At 37.5% G+C, this 18,832-nt stretch overlaps 3 protein-coding genes and 1 pseudogene across 5 annotated transcripts in view; 1 reads left to right on the top strand and 3 right to left on the bottom strand.

The window, feature by feature from the left end:
* Positions 1-232: 232 nt before the first annotated feature.
* On the bottom strand, positions 233-1,040 carry LOC147869113 (uncharacterized; annotated as a pseudogene).
* A 667-nt stretch (positions 1,041-1,707) lies between these two features.
* Positions 1,708-10,241, top strand: LOC147869112 (uncharacterized). The gene is made up of 14 exons (XM_087326558.1): positions 1,708-2,260; positions 3,042-3,152; positions 3,233-3,348; positions 3,679-3,866; positions 4,037-4,344; positions 4,486-4,565; positions 6,587-6,834; positions 7,039-7,179; positions 7,278-7,555; positions 7,874-8,194; positions 8,391-8,685; positions 8,773-8,954; positions 9,347-9,581; positions 9,910-10,241. Exons 1-14 carry the CDS (start codon positions 1,796-1,798, stop codon positions 9,975-9,977), a joined length of 3,036 nt encoding a protein of 1,011 aa, XP_087182684.1. The 5' UTR covers positions 1,708-1,795; the 3' UTR covers positions 9,978-10,241.
* A 145-nt stretch (positions 10,242-10,386) lies between these two features.
* LOC147869111 (uncharacterized) lies at positions 10,387-14,295 on the bottom strand. Its single transcript, XM_087326592.1, has 3 exons — positions 13,866-14,295; positions 11,197-11,490; positions 10,387-10,881 (listed from the first exon to the last, which is right to left on the bottom strand). The coding sequence occupies exons 1-3, from the start codon at positions 14,272-14,274 to the stop codon at positions 10,604-10,606; spliced, it is 981 nt and encodes a 326-aa protein (XP_087182718.1). The 5' UTR covers positions 14,275-14,295; the 3' UTR covers positions 10,387-10,603.
* Positions 14,296-15,917: 1,622 nt separating this feature from the next.
* Positions 15,918-18,832, bottom strand: part of LOC147869110 (jasmonoyl--L-amino acid synthetase JAR1-like) — a 4,103-nt gene continuing 1,188 nt past the window's right edge. For 2 of the 3 annotated variants that reach the window (XM_087326570.1, XM_087326588.1), the window contains exons 3-4: positions 17,112-17,881; positions 15,918-16,514 (exon numbers count right to left, since the gene is read on the bottom strand). In XM_087326570.1, coding sequence (XP_087182696.1) covers positions 15,967-16,514; positions 17,112-17,881 — 1,318 coding nt within the window. In that variant the 3' untranslated portion in view covers positions 15,918-15,966. Of the gene's footprint in view, positions 16,515-17,111; positions 17,882-18,586; positions 18,742-18,832 lie in introns of those variants that run through there. The other variant, XM_087326579.1, reaches the window with a different exon arrangement.

Below are 18,832 nucleotides of genomic sequence, written 5' to 3'. Positions count from 1 at the left end.
TGTTCATAGTTGATGAATAGACCAATTCCTTCCATCTTTGTAGAAATATTTTCTATTTGTCTTCTTTCTTGAAAAATCCTTTACATTTGGAACCAACGTTTTTGTTAAAGTGCCATATGCATAGGACGTTTTTACACATAAGGAATGTCACCGCAATAGCATTCATCAGTGCCAGTTCTCGGTCTGTTGCTATTACTCTTGGACTGACAATTGAGCTAAATTCCCTTAACGCTCATTTGTATGATTCTTCCTGCTCATCAGGAAGAAATGCAACAACAACATTGAATGTTTGATTCGTACACGCAATTCCCACGAAATTTAGTAAGGGCATGCCAAAATTGTTAGTCTTGTATGTGCAGTCCAACAAGAAAACCCCATCAATCTTTTAGCAAGCTTTACAACTTCATTGAACACCAAAAATAATCCATTAACTCTACCGCCGTCATCCAAGCGCAGCTTACCAGTGTATTATGGGGACGCGATAATATCTGACAATGTTTCCAATGGAGATTTGCCCTCTAAAAAATCTCTTTTAACACCCTTTAAGGCGTTGTATACTTCTTGGATTGAAGCATTATTTTGGGACTCTTTTTTCAAAGTACTAAGTATCTCCTTTGGTTAAACATTAGATTTGTACATCGATTGAACTTTTATCTTACTTTCACCATCTAATTTCCTATATTTCGAATGGCCAATCAAACTATCAGGTATTTCATGGTTGTGATCACCCGAAATCTTTCGAACATACCAAACGCCTTTTTTGCACCCACAAATGATTTCAAATGTGCAACTTGTTAGCCTGGATCCCTTTTTCCTTTTCTGATCGCCATCGCTAGTCTCCTTGAACTTTGGTTCTCCACCCAAATCACACTTCAACTCAACTTTGTTATAAGCAGATCTTTTCGTTGTTAAAACAACACCTTTTTGAACATATTCTGCTTTGAGAGCTTTGATCATAGCTTCTTTGGAAGAATAGCCAGATTCCATCCCCCCCAAAAAAGGAAGACCAGTGGGTGCCAAAAATAAGGGAGCTTCAATTAGAAGGGACAAATCTCATTTTGAATATGTAGAGGGGCGAAAGTGCTCAAAGTGTGGAGAGCTTGGACACAATGCTAGAACATGCTCCAAATCTTAATAAACTGTTTTGAAACAGTTTTTACGTTCATTTGTAGTGCAAATAATCATATTTCTGAACTAAAAAAAAAGTTGTGAAAATACGGGAAAAACTGTGAATTTACTAATTTCCTATATATATATATATAGATATAACACATATAATTTGGAAGTACTTATAGACATTTTGGCAAGTGTTATCAAATTTGTTCTTCTTCCATGCCTCCATAATCTTGGGGTTTTTTTTTTCTTTTGGTATTTGCCGAACATTTATTTGTTCATTACAATGGGGTTCTTTTTTCATCAATAATTTCCAAAGGATTTTAAACAATCCCACCTTAACACACACACACACACACACACACACACACACACACACACACCAATTCAAAAGTCGAATATGTATGTATATGTATATGTACACAGTACATATATGTATGTACATATAGAGACCGAGAGAAACCCTAGGTAGTAGTAGTCTCTTCTCTCTCTCTCTCTCTCTCTCTCTCTCTCACAGTCAGTCAGTTAAAAACACCGAGAGACAGAGATTTGAAAAAAAGAAAAAAAAGGAAGAAGCAGGGAAAGGAAGGCGAGGAAGAAGAAGAAGAAGAAGAAGAAGAAGAAGCAGAAGCAGAAGCAGAAGAAGCGAGATTCTGAGGTGGAACAGAAGCAGGAGAAGAGAATGGACGAGACAGAGACAGAGACAGAGACAGAGACAGAGAGAGAAGAAGGTAAGATGCTCCATAATCGAGCAGAAGAGCTGGAGTCCGCCATTTCCACCATCCTCTTCTGCCATGACGGGGCAAACAGCATCAAGAGTGATCAGTCTCACCTTCGCGCAGCTAACGAATGGATAACAGATTTTCTTTCTTCGCCACTAGCATGGCCGACTTCTCTGTATCTATCCTTCCCTCCTAACGGATCAAATATAGGAAAGCTTCAAGAAGTTCGTTTTTTCTCTCTCAATCTTCTCCTTTCGAAAATCCGAAACGATTGGATTAATGTCCCTCCCCAAGACGGTCGTCAGATTTATGAAGTTCTATTGAGACAGATTCCTTTGAATCATCGCGAAGCTATGGTTGGAGGGAGACTGTGTATCGTTGCTGCTGCTGCCGCCGCCCTTGCTGGTGCTGATACTTGCTATGAGGTAGAGTGTAAACAATCTTAAATGTAAATTTGTCTAAATTTTAAATTAAAGACTGCTTTTTGTCTTCTTCTAAAGATTTTATATATACATGCAATGATAGCAGTGGACCATGTTAGTTTGGAAAATTTGAAGTATAGAGTATAGATCAATGAAAATGGTATACATGTGATGTTAGCAAAGATGGATATTTATTTTTCTTCTCTCTCCCTCTCTCCGTCTCTTCCATTGATTCATGGAAAAGATGTATGTGCAATGCACGAGCCCAGTTGAAAAACATTTCAGGGAAAATCATTATAGAGTGAAGTTGGCTGAGGACGGAGTTGGGAAACAGCTTAGAGATCACTGAAAACAGTCCCAAATAAGGCATATGTATATACCTACACATCTAGGAATGCATTCACATAACAGAAACCCAGAGTTCCTTGACTGAAAGAATTAAGTAAACGAGAGAATCAGCCATAAGAGTCTATAAAATCCAAAATAGCAATCCAAGCTGTCCAACTTCAGGGATATATGGAAGGACTTGGAGCTGGCCTTTAAGGGTTCCAAAATCTGGAAAACAAGGCCGTTCTGACAGTCGATCATTTCAATCCAATAGTTTCGCTGATTGTGTCTTCATTCCTGTGACATCATGTAACACTAAGCATGTTGTGTATAGTACGGGTGTCAACTATCTGAGCATGTGCCCCTTCTTATTTTTACAATCCAAGTTCTTTCTCATATTCCATCTATTTGTTTCAAAATTTAGTTTTAAGCTGTAGGTTTATGATTACTGTTGCAGATGGTAACCACTGTTCTTGGGGACTCAGTACTAGAATTATCCCTTAAAGTTGATTTGCTGACTGCTTTAGCAGAAGAGACATTACATCGGGGGCGCAATCTTTCATGGATGGTTTGTTTCTACCACATTGTTCTTCTATGAACAAATAAGCTCTTTAATTCATCACTGATATAGGTTATGTTTGTTTCCAGGTTAAAGAATGTATGCAGGAATGCTGCCCCCAAGTTCTCTTGTTTCTGAATACAGTTGTTGTTTCATGCAATCAAAGTGAAATTCTGGGAAAAATGTTTGCATGTTTTGAGAGATGGTATGTTTTCTAAGGGAACTTGATATTCTGGCAATTTTCTTTCATATAATTTTAAGGAAAAACTTTGAAAAACTCCCGAGTTTTCATTGTTTCCTCAAACACCATTCTTGAAACTGGGAAAGAGCAATCATATGTTCTTTTTGAGAAACTATATGGTCAAATCATCCGCTTTTTCTAAATTGTGTTTGCTATTTGAGCAAATATATGGCTAATTCAGCCCCTTGTTTTAGGGGTTGTCCATGGCTGGGAAAATAAAGACAACTGAGGGGTATTTTGGCATTTTTCCCTTATTGATGCAATGTGATGCACAATCTGCTACATGTTTTGCAGGATTCCAGCAGGTGTTGTATTGTCTGAGCTTTATACAGAATATGGATCACTATTTACAGCGTTATTACAATCATTAAAATCTCCTGTGGAAAATGTTTTCCAGCCTGCAGTTTGGGCACTTTCAGAATTAGTATCCCAAGTGGATGTTCTTCCTGGCAGAGAACAAGCTATTACTGCTATAATTAAAAGTATGTATCGGTTTGCAAAAGGTTACTTGCACTATTTATGTTTCTGCAAACTTTATAGAATTGAATAAATGACGAAATCACAACTGTGTTTGCTTTCTGTTTCTTGTTCTTATCTCCTACAATCCTTTGGGTTTTTGAGTTGATGGATTGGCCTCTACTAAGTTTGGCAGCGCTTCTTGAGCAAAAGTGGCAATATGATGCAGCAGCTATTGATTCTAGTAAGGAGGTTTCTCTACATGCCCGAGGCCTTTGTTTGCTACTCAGTGAGATAGCATCCATAGAAGGAGCGTTATTATGCAGATCAGCTATGGAGGGGGTTAAGATTCTAGAATGGCTTGTGGATGCATCTAGAGGCGGTGGCGGTCTAGGTGTGGAGGGAGCCCTAATGGCAGTGGCGGCATGGCCTCGCCTTGCAAATATCTACTATACAAGACGTGGAGAAGTTCTCCAGCCTTTTGTTTTTGCAGCTGCAGCACAGGTGAATTATGACCTACCCTGAAATGACTGAATTAAGAAAAGGCTTCAAAATTGTCATTTGAATGATGATGTAGCTATAACCCGTTTATATTTCTGACTCCTGTGTTGTTTTCTCAACTTTTTACTTTTATGCTGGTGGTAGTCTATATTACAAGTTGCACAATATCCTCCAAATTTTGAGGTGTGGGATGATTCGCCTCTTGAGGAAGAGCTTTTCAGCAGGTATATGAAACGGAACTTTGGTGGTGTTTTTATCCCAATACTAGTTCATCATCTTTAGCATAAATAAAATTGTAACATGTCAAAGCATGAACCTTTCAATTCCTGGAACATTTTCGTTTTAAACTGCTTCTGAATTTTAGTCAAAAGAAAATCTTGTAGGATAAATCCTATAGTTCTGAAACGTTCATAGGCTCTTAGTGATGTCTATAAGAATGCACACTTTTCAGCTTTATGATTTGTAGTGAAGAAACTTATTTAATGCAGAAGCATTTTATTTAAAGGAAGACTTTTTGTTGGAAATCTTTGAATTCTGAAACCTTGATAGTGTGTCGAAGAGATGTCACTAGAATGACTTACACATCAGCCCATGGGGTATCTATTGGAATATCTTCTATAATCTATTTGTATGGTGGTGTTAGTTTTGTCTTTTGCCATTGTTCCCTTTTCTGATGGATGAGATGTGTTTTTTTTTGTTCTTATCGGTGCATTTTAGCTATTTGTAAGGCATGCCAAGAGAGCTGCATGATGGTTTATGGCCTATGAGACCTTATGCATGACTATATGGAATTGCAATGGCTCTCTAAGGAAAAATGTCGAGAAATTTTGAAGATACCTTCAAGAACACACACATATACAGAAACCCATCAATGCATTTCTCGTGAAATCCTTAACATACAAGGATATAGATGGGGTTGTTATGTCATCCCCAACCACAGATACTAGGAAGCACGAGAGGCTCTGGAAGAGCAATAACAAACTCCTCTCTCCATACAACAGGCTATGTACCCCCCATACAATTGGCATGCTGAGCAATGCCGTGATACAAGGAGATGCTTGCAATGTGAAGTAACTCGTGGGATTTGTACACAAAAGCAAGCCAGAGCAAACATCCAATACTTTGTGATACTTGAGGATGGGAAGTGAGATTGATGCTATTCAATGCTATGGTAGTCAAGTTTTGCTTAATAGAGTGGAAGTGTGGGGTGGCACTATCTCACTTAGTGCATGGAATAAAATTAAGAAAATCCAAAAATTGCTTATGTCGATATTTAGGAATAAATTCCTCACCATCGTATATTGTAATGGTATTAGAAACAAATGCTCGGTCCATAGAGGTACGAGCGATGCGAAGAGTACACAAGTATATTATAAAAGTGGAGAATATGCCTGATCATAGACTGCAGAAACAAGCTTGGAACATAGGATGAGAGGCACCAAAAACCAATAAAAGAAAAATATCTCATTTGGTTGGGTGCTTGACATTATGAAATGGTTTAAGAGATGGAGAGTAAAAGATTTATTGGAGTTCTCAGGTGATGTTATGAAGTATGTGATCATCAAGGATAGATTCTTGAGGCACTAAGGATGAAGTGACAAGATGCTAAAACATCAATGTCGGAATATTAACAGGGCACCATTTCATAATATCAAACAACAATTTTACTCATCTTACAAGTTAAATCAAGGGTTACACGGGTGGGATCCCGACCAGGACATTGCAAGTGGGTTACAATAGTGATTTGTTGTGCACGTTGAGAATCTTATATGTATGGATAAGGGGATTGATTATTCAGTCACTTTCAGTTTAATTTACTTATCTACATTTATTTGGTTTGTCTGTTTGGTCTTATAGACCGCGTTGGCTTCTTAAATGATGTTACTGTATCTTTCTTTCTTCTCTGCCACAATAATGAGGATCTTATGGTACGGTAAGCCCTGAAGGTGCGGCAAGACTAACTGAATAAAGGCAACCACCTAGAGGATAAGGTGCTTGCAGAGCATAGTTGCAAAAAGTGCCAAATTAATTTTCCTTTCAGCCTAGCCTACACACTTGTGGTACTTCCCCCCTAAACCCAAATCTGTTCTGATTATGAAAAATAGAGAAAATCAACCCTAATAACAATGTGCCATTTATATTATTGGGTAACTCATGAGAACTAAATTTGCAAATTAACATATGGCATTAGGTTTTATACAGGCTGCCTCTACATTGTTCATATGCTAAATAGACATCGTTCCAGGTTTCGTACAGATATTGCTGAGGGTGCTTTAATTGCAGTTTACAAAGAGCTTAATGGTGCATTTTTATCCCGTTTGCTGGAGATTTTAAGGGGGGCATCAACATGGCCAGAAGCTGAAGTTTGTCTTTTCTGTATTGCTTCTATAAGCAAAGAAGTGATTACCAATATAAAACTTCAAAACAATATGGAAGCAGTATCTTTTCTCAAAGCAGTTCATACCTGGGTTCTTGGATCACCATATGAAACTGGTCAGTGTACTTTATTTTTACATTGACACAGATTGATATTATTTTTTCAGAATGTTTATTTCAGATATCTGAAAATCACTTGTGCATTATAAATATCATATAATTTTCTTGTTGTAATGGTTTATGTAGACATTAAGAACACATTTCTCTGTGTATAGACATTAAGAACTGCAGAACACCTAGGTAAAGCAATCCTTGTTGCAGGTAGCTTCTCTAGACAGAATGAGATGTTTCAGGAGATGGCTGTGGTTTTGCTTAAAAATTATGCAGAATGGATTGCATCAGATCAAAGTCTGGCTCAACACTCAATTCAGTTTGTGCTCAACAGTTTCTCTGCTAGTGCAGGTGAGTTGAAGTGGAAATACATTCATTAAATTGTCCATTAGGTACCGTTATGTGGCGTTATTATTTACTAATAAAAAAGCATATTTGTACTGCAACAGTTCGATATGAAGCAGCATATGCTTTAAAAGAACTCTGTAATGCGTCGGTTCCATTGCTGATTGCCACATGGCCTATAGATACATTAATAGGAAATTGTGAAGCTGCTTTATGTGTTCCTACACAGTTGCCTAAAGAACAAGAAATGCTGGTTCAAGTAGCAGTTGTTCAGGGTCTTGCATCTGTTATTGGAGCACTTCCACTTGAGGAGGCAGAGAGGGGTTTGGCTCGGGTGACCCTAGGATCTATTTCAACCATCAAAGAAATAGCTAATGCAAAGGTGCCAATTATAACAGGACAAAAAACTCTGAAATACTCCAGTTCTCGTTATTTCCCTGCCTGCCCTTAGTTTTTGTTAATTCCCCAGAATTCCTCGTTCAATGCAGTGAAACTTGGGGATGCATTTAAATAAAGAAAAACTTCTGAAATACCCTTTAGTTTTTGTTTATTTCTCCAAATGCCTTTGTCAGCATTGGACCTTAAATAAAAACTTGGGGGCATTAGGAGAAATAAAGAAAGATTTGGGTGATTTCAAAATTTGTTGTTTTGTTGATATTTATTCCTTACAAATGATCATAACTCTTATATATTGATGCAGGAGGGGGACAGAGATCAAATGGCTTCTATATTAGAGTCTGCGTTGAATGTTATTGCCGGTGTTGTGGAATATGGGTTTGGGGAGGGGCGGCATGTGCATCCAGCATTGCACATGTTACAGGAAATATGGCCATATTTAGAGTCTCTAACAATTACATGGGCCGCTGATGGAATTGTGGCTACAGCATTATGTAACTTGTGGGGTTCAGTTGCAAATAAAGTGGGGATATCTATTTCAGAAGTCCTACCTGGAATTATTGCAGCAGCATCTTCTATGTTTAAGTTTCACAGGGTTGCAGCCCCCTTAGCTTGCTTATCAAAAGTATGCAGAGTTCTTTAGTTCTTATAAGCTTCCTTGGCCTCTAGTAGCTGAAAAACTAGTTTGATGATGTGTTAGTTCAACTTAAGCTTTCACCACTACTAAAAGTTTAGGGTAAGAGAGCTTAAGATGGATCAAGAGAGTGAGAGAAAGAGAGTGGAAGAAGAGGGATTAAGTCACATTGTGGTTTATATAACAGGTAACTGCTCTTGTTGCATTGAAGCCTACCCCTGAATTAGAGAAATGTTTGGCCTCGATGTTGTTTGATGTTACGAGCATGCTGGAAGGTTTAGATAAGGTGATGAACGAGATAGAACAAAAAGCCAATATATTTAGTAAGTCCGATTTACCAGTTATGCAAGACGATTTACCTGATATTGACATAGGGAACAGTTTATCAAAGATGTATGAGTTGGGCCAAAGCTTTCTTCTGTATTTTCCTGGTGTGCTATTGCCATCTGATGCTTTTACACAATTGTTCTTGTCAGCAATAGGTCAGAACCTCACATGTGTTCCTTTTGGATTAATTCAAATTCAAATGCAGGATTTTTTCCATTCTTAAATGAAACTCATTTGTACAGGATCTCTCAATCGAAAAGATCCAGATGTGGCTTTGGCTGCTGCTTACTTTTTGTTCGACTCTGTTGTTGGGCCTTCAACAACAGGCAGCACAAATAGAGATAAGAGGGGTTGGAAAATCCTTCCTGAACTTCGGTGTCATTTGGATCATTTAGCCACTTACTATGGAAAGCTGGTTGTAGAGGTATTCATTTGACTATTCTCTGCTCCATTTAAAAGTAGCTAGTTAATTTTTTGGAGGCACCAACCATATTAACTAGTGAAACACTAAACACTCATGAATTTTTCTTTTATTTTCCATAATGCCCATGCATTTTTTATATTTTATTATTCCAAATGCCCTTAGCTAATAGGCAAACTCCTCAAAGACAGAAACAAGGAACGAATTGACCTTGTTCTATGGGAAAGTGACCGTATATTTGCTTGAATATTTAAAAAGAGGGATGAACTGACCTTTTTCTGAGGTTGGCCAATGGTAATTGGTGAAATAACGAATATGGGAATGAAGAAACTAAGCTATTTCAGCGTTTTCCACATTCTTACTGATAATTATCTGAACTGTTTTTTTTCTAACAGGGAATACTGCGGAGGCTTTCTGTGAGTGGAGTAGTGGAGTCGTTAAAAGAGGCTCTGTCTGATGTCCTTTATGGGTTCTGTGTGAGTTACCATGCTGTTGCGGAGGCAGCAATTGTTTCTACTCTTAGTGCACCTGACTTCCCGGGGAAGCTTGGTTTTAAGTTAGATTCTGACAAGAAACGATTTTTAGATGCAGCGATTTGTGTTCCACCTCCATCCAGAATACGATTCCAAGGTACATTACTATTTTTCTGAGGTTATTGTGAGGATTAAAATATATGTACAATGGTAGTATCCGCATATTATATGTTAATATTGCATTTGGATGGTGTCAAACTTCGTACTGTCAGCAGGTATTTTATATTCTCATAATGGATTTGAATTGAGTGAAACTTTTGAGTCTGTCATACTATATATATTTGTATTGAATTTGAAAATATTGAAACCTTTTGCCTTATACTACGAGCCTACAATTTGGATATTATGTGCTTTAACAATGCTAAGAGATGTCTGGCATCAATCAACTCAAAGGCATTTCTAATACATCTTTCCTTTACTTGCAGATCTAATGAGAGTGTTCTCTGGTGTCTGTCAAATGCTTTTGTCCACAGAGACGCTTGATCAATTTTGATTGTTTAGTGGATTCTTGCAAGTATACAACGGTGAAATCATCTGTACTAGTGTTTCTAGATATATAAACTGGACTACACAATGCTCTGTACATGTGAAAATTTTGGGATATGACAACTGTGTTGGAGAAAAAAAATCTTGGGAGGAAGACAAGTTAGAATACTGGTGTAAGGTTGGGTTAGGATACAGCCAGGGCCATCTTTTTTGAGGGATATTATATATTTAAAAAGAACGGTTCGGTATATATATAAATAACTTCCACAGATGGGCTTTGCATATGTTTGTTTGATGTGTACGCCTTATGCTTGTTTTTTGTCTAGCACTTTACAACTTCCTATGAATTAAAATGATATGTTCTGTATGTAAGCACATTATTTAATTTATTTCCATATTGTGACTGCATATTAATCTATTTCAGAAGCCATCAGAACTTCTTGCTCGTTTACTCGGGAACAATATATGGTCAACATCATTTCTATGCAAGGTTGAGTTTTGGAGTGTAAGGGGGATGGATGCCTAGGATCTCCTCAAAGCTAAAGTAATCTCAAAATGGCATCATAAAATAATAAAAAGCTAGTGATGTACTTCAAATGTAGAAATGTTGTACTTCTTTGCGTCGAACATATTTTAGAGGCCAACACCTAAAAAATCTATAAAGTTTGGTTGATGATTTTGTTCTTGCTTAGAATGGATTCGAGATGTATTCAATGTGTGTGGGATTGCTACATGGAAGCTTAAAGGTACACATGGTCGGGTGTGACTGGGTTGTACCGACCTAGGGTTTGAAGTTATTTCAACTCTTGTTTTGCTGGGGTCATGATTGTTTTCGTCAGGTTTGTCATTGTAGTATTGATCCCTTTCCATATCAAACATTCCTTTGTTCTTCGTTGTCAACATGAGAGTACCTGGAAATAATATATCTTTGCGATATTATTTACATTCTTTCAATCTACTGATTCATTTTCACAACTATTGAGATGTAAGTTTTCTCAAACAAGTTGATTTGATTGTAGCAGTGTTGAGCATGTTGATTGCACTCTTAATAAAATATTATGCAAAATGTAGTCAATATGCCTAGCTTTGTGAAGAGTTTAGCTACGAGCCAATTAAGTTTTGCTATGTTAAATATATATAATGACATGTAATTTCCAGCCTGTATATTAGACATGTCATATAATTATACCTTGAAGGACCTAATAGTACAGTTATAGGGATGTTACCTCCAAGTTGACTAACACAACCTGTAGTTGATGATTGGTGATTGATGGAGAAGCATTTTTGTGTGGATGATATGGGTGTTCTAGACTTGTCTCGCAATTTTCTAGCCATAATGACATGCCAATGGTTTTTTACAGCATTGTCGGTTCTTCCGGGGAAGAGTCTGGCGATTGTAGCCCATTTGTTACCATGGAAACTATGTGCCCCCAATAGCCTCTCCTCTTCCTCCTCCGTGAAGGGTCTTCTGTTAATTCTTGGATCTAATTGGTTGAACCATCTCAACCTACAACTTTTGCCTACATTTAAACAAATCCCATAATTTATGTGGATGCATAATTTATGAGCCCATCGATATGAACAAGTGAAACGTGTAAGTAAACAAAGAGATGATAACTTAGTTTGATTGAAGTAAACAAAGAGATGGCAACTTAGTTTGATTGAAGGAAACAAATCCCATAATTTATGAGCCCATTGATATGAATAAGTGAAATGTGTAAGTAAACAAAGAGACGGTAACTTAGTTGTAAAGTGTCGCTTTGTTTGGTGAAATAAGTGTCCATCTTTTAAATTATTTATCCCTAATGTCCCTACTGTTAATTGAGTGCCCCAAGTCAAAATCTAGAGTCTTAACTTTGAGATTGAGCGATAACAAGGAAAATCCAACTCTTGAACAAAAACCTAAGAGGAAGCATGATCAAATTCATCCAATCGAGTCGTTTCATAATGCAAACTATACCTCACTTTTAGCACTAATTTATTGGTAACTTATAACATGATTATTCTCTTTTAATTTAATCAACCAAATTTTGGACATGTAATTTGAAAAAAAGATTATCGTGACATTGTAGGAATTTGATATTTCCTTAAGTTTGTGTCATACCCAATGCCCATAACAACAATCAACTTCCATATTTGCAAAAATAAACATTAATGACAACATAAATTTAGAAATAATGCCTTCCATGTCACACACATATTTCTAGGTGTAAAATAGTGTCAAAGAAAGTAAGTTTTCCAACACATTATAATTGGGAGGAGCTCTAATTTTGATTTCTCTATGTAATTTCTCTAGCAATGTAGTATTGATTGTAGATTATGTGGCACTAAGTTCCATTCTTGTCCTTCAAACTAATGTGCATCTTCATTGCAAATGAAAGCTCGATATTAAGTTATCGGCAATTTCGTGCAAAAATGGAGATTGTGTGAGTATTATGAATTGAATGGAAACAAGTTAAGAAAGGTTTGTTTTGTTTTGGATAACTTTAATCTTTCTATGTGATTTGTAAGGTCAGTGTAAAATCATGGGCATTTCAGCATTTCAGGCATCAGTAGAAAAATAAACATGTGTATGTTATGGCATCTAGGTTTACAACATAGAGTAACTAGATGTAGAATAACTAGGTGTGGCAAAATCTATTTTGTGACAAGGTGGACAAATACATCTCCTAGAGCCTCTCTCATCAGCTTTCTAAATCAATGCCTTGGGATTAATATTCTTTTGATCTATACTCCGATCTTCGAGCTACAAGCTCCAATCCACCAAGGGGGTATATGGATATATATTATAGATAGATGATTGATAGATATTTTTAGCACCCATAGAGAGACCAATATTGACCCATGGGACCTAAGTACAAAATGTTTCTTAATGTGTCTCCTTCCTAAGAATATCGGATATTCATACACTTGAAGCACCAAGTCTCCATGTGTGAATAAGGCATATACATATGAGCTCAACCTTCTAGGTGTTCTCTTTAGTTTAGTGTGACACTCCAAGTCAGCACCCCCTTTTAATATATATCCTCATAGCTTTCATGGATTGCAGTATATGGAGGAGCATGTCAAAAGCAAGTGATAGTCATCCTCTAGTAACGCTCGCTTCCTTCATACTTTTGCAAGCCTTTAGATAGAGAGAGAGACGATAATGATTCCTCAAGCTTCTAATATGACAACATTGGGATATCCCTCTCTTTGTAAATAGTAATGTACAAATTAGGAAATGCAGAAATTAAAGAGTAGGTGAATGGAGGAGAGGGATGCAGTAAGTATGTATGTATGTAGAATATCATCATCATGTGGGCCAACCACCCACATGTGACATTGCCATCATCCTATATATATATATATATATATATTATCCTTGTCACTAGTGGATGGGGACCTATACATACATACATACATACATACATATCTCTAAAATACTGAGTCCTGACCGACTGACCAAACACATCTCTTACTTTGGAGATGTATATGTACATGCTCCCTCCCATCCATGAAAAAGACCCTGTATCTCTCTCATATATTATACCAACGAGATGTATCCAAACATCCCTGTTAGTGCATGTGCCATGTTCAACACAATGCACACATGTATACAGTATATGTATGTGGGGTATAGGCATGTGTTATATGCATAAGATATATCGTCTTATAACGCTGAAAACCATGTGCATGTATGTATGTATGTATGTATAGCTACAGATAGGTGGATGTGTGCATGAGTGTATATATATATATATATATATATATATGCATGTAATAAGATATTTGGTTATAACCCTAAAACCAATGTTATAAACATACAGAGATTCTTATAAACATGTTTATGATGCTAAAAGTTGTGTAGTTGTGGCAGTGCGTTCTTTTCGTGTGTGGGTGGAGAAAAGAGAACCTGATCTTCCTTGAAGCTTCTCTGCAATCAAGTTCCAATTTTGAGGCCCGTACTCTGCAACGATCTCTCTAAGTTTATCATCTTCTGATGGCCTCCAATGGCCTCTAGGGCAATTATGATGCTTACTGTTTTGGTTGCCAAATTTCTGTTTGATAAAACCTCCCAGATTGCTGTAACTGATTATGGTCATATCTTCGCTGATTGTGCTCTTAGTCCCAGTGCTTGATTCTTCTTCATAATTAGCTTCCGTGTATTGGTCTTCTCTGCATTCATGATTGCTATCAATTGAGATCTGATCACTGATGGGCCAACCTGTGGATTCGTCAACGATTTGGGTTGTGAAGGAATTGTGGGGCCGATTGACAAATGGAGGATCATTGGTGAATTGAAGGCCAAATGGAGCTGCCATAGCCTCCTCCTCTTCTTCTTCTTCTTCAATGATGGTGATGAGGAAGAAGAAGAAGAAAAGAGGAATTTTAGGGCAGAGGAGGCGGGATTGGGATTGGGATTGGGATTGGGATTGGGATTGACTCCATGAGATGATGATGATGAGGAGGAGGAGGAGGAGAGAGGCGCATAAGGGCCTTGAAGGCGGAGAAGGGAACCGTGAGAGATTCGTTACGACTCTCACACACGAGAGAGAGAGAGAGAGAGAGAGAGAGAGAGAGAGAGGATGGATGGAGGTGCGCATTAAATGTATGGAAGGAAGGAAGGGAATAATAATAATCATGTTTGAAAATTTGAAGTCTCTGTGTGTGTGTGTGTGTTAACCACCGGCAGGCAGGCAGGCGTTGGTTCATGTGAACCACTTCACTTCTCTCTCTCTCTCTCTCTCTAGTTTCACCTCACCTCCATCCAATCCATCCATCCATCCCGATTCCCATTCATAACTTACCGTCTTCTTTTTACATACATTATTACATATATTGTATGCAGAAGAATATATATATATATATATATATATATACATAATACATAATACATAATACGCACGTACGTAGGTACGTATGAGGGAGGGAGGGAGGGAGGAAGGAAGGAATTGGAGCAAGTTAAGTTGGGAAGTAACGGACTTTGGATTAAATTTGTTAATTTACTTTGTGACCCTACGATTCTCTGTCTGTCTGTCTGTCTGTCTGTCTGTTTAACCAACAACTGACCGACCATCCCGCCCTTTCTTTTTGCTTTGGATTCTTTCCGTGTTATAACGGCAATCACAGTAGCAGCCCCTCCCCATTGGGTTCATTTATTTGTGACACCTACCTACCTACGTTTCTCTTTCACACACTATTTCTGGGCGACTGACCCACTAGTGGCACTCTGAGAAAAACACAGAACTGTCTGCGATATCCATGATTATACGTAAATACCTTTACATCAGAATCTCAGACTTTTATCAATGCAAAAGTATGCATGATCTAAAAGAAATATCATGGGGCCCCCATATCAAACTCTAATGCAGCTAACATAATCAATCCATGGGAGTCTATATGTAGTTGTTGTGTAAAGCATATTGATTGACTTTAGCACATCTACAAGCAAAGGTAATTGTGACCATTTCTAGCATTCACAATTTACACTAGGCAACTTACAACCATACATGAAGAGGCTCCATATCAAGCTACAAACTTTGTGATGCTGTCTGTATTCTGGTCTTATGTCGCCTCTATTTCTGCACCACATTATTGTGTGAAGTCATAAAATAATAATCACCTGCAAAACCAGTATTCCATTTCCTAGAGAGAAACTACCATCTATCTTATGAGTCACAAAACAACCTACAATCTTCACAAGGGGGGATAGGCAGTTGGACTTTATAATCATTAAGTATATGATTTTTATTGAGACAGAAGAAACATTTCACGTAGAGTGAGTGTGGTGCTTGTAACTTAGTTACTTTAAATCCATGTTTACCAAAAAAAACAGGCTTTACTTTCAAAATAAAAAAATGCACAATATATTCAAGTCAGGGAATCTTTCAAGCTCCAAAATGTTCAGAGAGACCACATTGATTGCAGGAGAGAAAGTTGTGGAGGGATTAATCTGCTCATGATGTGAGAGAAACAATGACAACCAAATCGCTCATTGTCAATTAACATGAGTATCAATTTACATTCTCATGTCCTGAGTTGATGTACAGATGAACTACTGAGTCCTTGAGAATCCTCAAGAGCTCTGGCGACTTAACACACCTAGGTGTCTTGTACTGTGAAGGAGATGCTCCAGATTCGATGGCATGAAGCATGATATTTTGGAAGGTTCCTTTCTTTACAATGTAAAGCCTAAGTGGACCAATGGTTCCAGATGCCCTGCCTCGTTGGTAAGGATTGTTGAATGAAAGATCTATATTCCTACAACATCGAACCAATATCGAATCCTCAATAGAAGCAACATCACTAAGCTCCCAAAAGATAGCATAATGCCCTGGCCTAGAAGAATGGTCAGCATAACCACAAAAGTCAGCTAACTTCATGTTTGCTTCATCCAAGATCTTGGATGCTTGATTATTGACTTCTAAAAACTCTCTTTCATCGGTTTTGTCTGTGTTCAAACTAAACAAGACATTCCTTCGCATCACAAAAGAAAACTGAGGTAATTCGTGGTAAAATCCAGTTATCCGGATAACATCACCAATCCGATATCGATAAAGACCTTAACAAGAAGTGAAACACTTCAGATGTGCTTTTCAATCGAGGTAACAAAAATTTAGAATGAGAACAAAGTACTAAGAGTAAGTTCTGGAGGAAAAAAAACTAAGAATATGCTCATGAAGAAAGAAATGCTGAGTGAGTATTTCATGCAAAGTCAGGGAAAATTTCTATGCTAATCAGGAGGTCCTTCTTTTCATACAGTAAGTAATATAAAAAATTATGGTACAATATTGGCCTGCAACCGAAAAGTTGGAAAGAATTTGACCCACATTTTTGTAAATAAAAGCACCCTTTTCCCCGTCAATGTTGATGTTGCCAAATGTATCATAACACCTTTTTCTTAATGTTCTTTCATATTTCCCTAAATGGCCCTATGTTTTATTGTTATTTCTCCAAATGTCCTTTATCAATCCTTCTTTTATAGCAGTTTTCAGAATTTGGAGCCCCCTCGAAAGAACAATTATATGTGTCCTTTCCGGGGTTGATGATCAAGGGTGTTTGGAGAATTAAGAAAAAATTTAGGGGTATTTTTAGAACATTTACCTAAACAAGGAAAAAGGTATCATAGATAAAGTTGTAATAATTTACCACCATTTACCTGCAATAGTGGTCACAATAATTTCATATTCTTCACCGATTTGAACACCTGTAATATCAACTGGTGACTCATCCCCTCCATTCTGTTTTATTGGCAGAAATTCAAAGTATGCTGTATATGGCAGCAGTGTAAAAGAGACTTGATCATATGATGACTTAGGGTTCAAATTTATACCAGTCATGCATTCAGATGAGCCATAATCACCAGAAACAAGTGGTATTTCCCCGGCATAGTTTTTCAAGTATGGAACATAAGGTTCCATGGATCCAGTCAAAATTGTAAGAATACATTTCACATTTGGCCACAATCGTTTGATAATACCAAACCACCCTTTCTCACACTCAGCTCTGACTTTTTGAGAAAGCTGAGGATTTGGCCAAAGACGTGTTTCCACAGCCTCACGAACAGATGCATCAGTCACCCGAGACTTACTAAGGGTGCCTGACTGTATATCGATGCATAGCTCCTCCCATACCTCTTCTAACAACCGAAATGCCTCTGTTATCCCATAAGCAAAAATCGATGATATAACTCTAACCTCTTCTGCTTGAATCAATCCACAAAGGAGATGACAATACATGGATTCTCGTACATTCGGCCCAAGAACTACACCCATTGGGCTTGTCCAGTTATGCCAGTTCTCTAAAAGATTTTCATCTCTCAAAAACAGAGCGCTTGCAGCTCCAAATTTGATCCCTCTTTTGGTCGTGAAAACCTTCCCAGCATAGACAAAGTTGAGAGTCTTGACCGCATCTTCAATTGGAAACTCACTGAAAGATTCTATGCCATTAATGCAAATGTCACCTATTGGTTTTTAGAGAGACATAATATCGTGTTACATAATAAAAGCAATATTGACTTTAACTTTGAAATACATACCCTGGATTGTTTTCATTATTTCCCCAAATACCCCTGAGCATTTGGTATTTCCCAGAGACCCTCATTTATCCCCCCAGCCCCCAATTTCTCAATCATGATGTTTGAGCAGTTATATCATCGATTCATTCACTGATCCTCAATCATGTCTGCTATTTGAGCAATGATGTTGATCGGTTCTTTTTGTCTCTCTTTCACAGAATGACTAGGGACAATCAGGTGCAATGGGGGAAATAAAGAAGACATCAGAGGTATTTATATATTTTCCCTTGGTGTTGTACATAATCAAGTAAGGAAATACATGTACATTGAAGTGAAAGTGAAGTGAACCTGTTTAGAATTCCTCTTACCTGAAGGAGAGGAACAGGGGACAAATCAACAACATGATTATGATTGCTCAAATAGCACACATGGTTGACAGAAGAGGATGGATTGACCACACGAATGATTAAATAGCACAAATTAATTGAGAAAAAGGGGGTTGACCAAGCGCATACGGAGAAAAGGTGGGTGGGGGGGGGAGAACTCAACAGAATTTTGCCATTCTTGCATTGGAGTTTTCCACATAATAATCCAGACAATAAATGAAGAAATTTAACCTGATCACAATCGCATTGCTAAGGAGGAAAGTATTTGAAAATAATGTTCTCAACTCTTTGGTAGAAGGAATCATTTTCTGCTTACCACTGGAAGTACCTGAACTGCAGAGAGAAATCACACCAACAGTTTTATACACAAGCAATTAGAAGACTACTTGACCGTTGTTCTTTGACCTCTAAATCTTTTTTATTGCATTAAGAATATGTTCTCTGTATGATGCTTTACACTATATCCGTATGATGCGT

Source organism: Azolla caroliniana, unplaced genomic scaffold (genome assembly GCF_043228905.1).
Source record: "Azolla caroliniana isolate FFs.n. ecotype wild unplaced genomic scaffold, voAzoCaro1.0.p SCAF_1, whole genome shotgun sequence".
NCBI lineage: Eukaryota > Viridiplantae > Streptophyta > Polypodiopsida > Salviniales > Salviniaceae > Azolla > Azolla caroliniana.
This window is presented reverse-complemented; position numbering and strand designations above follow the sequence as displayed.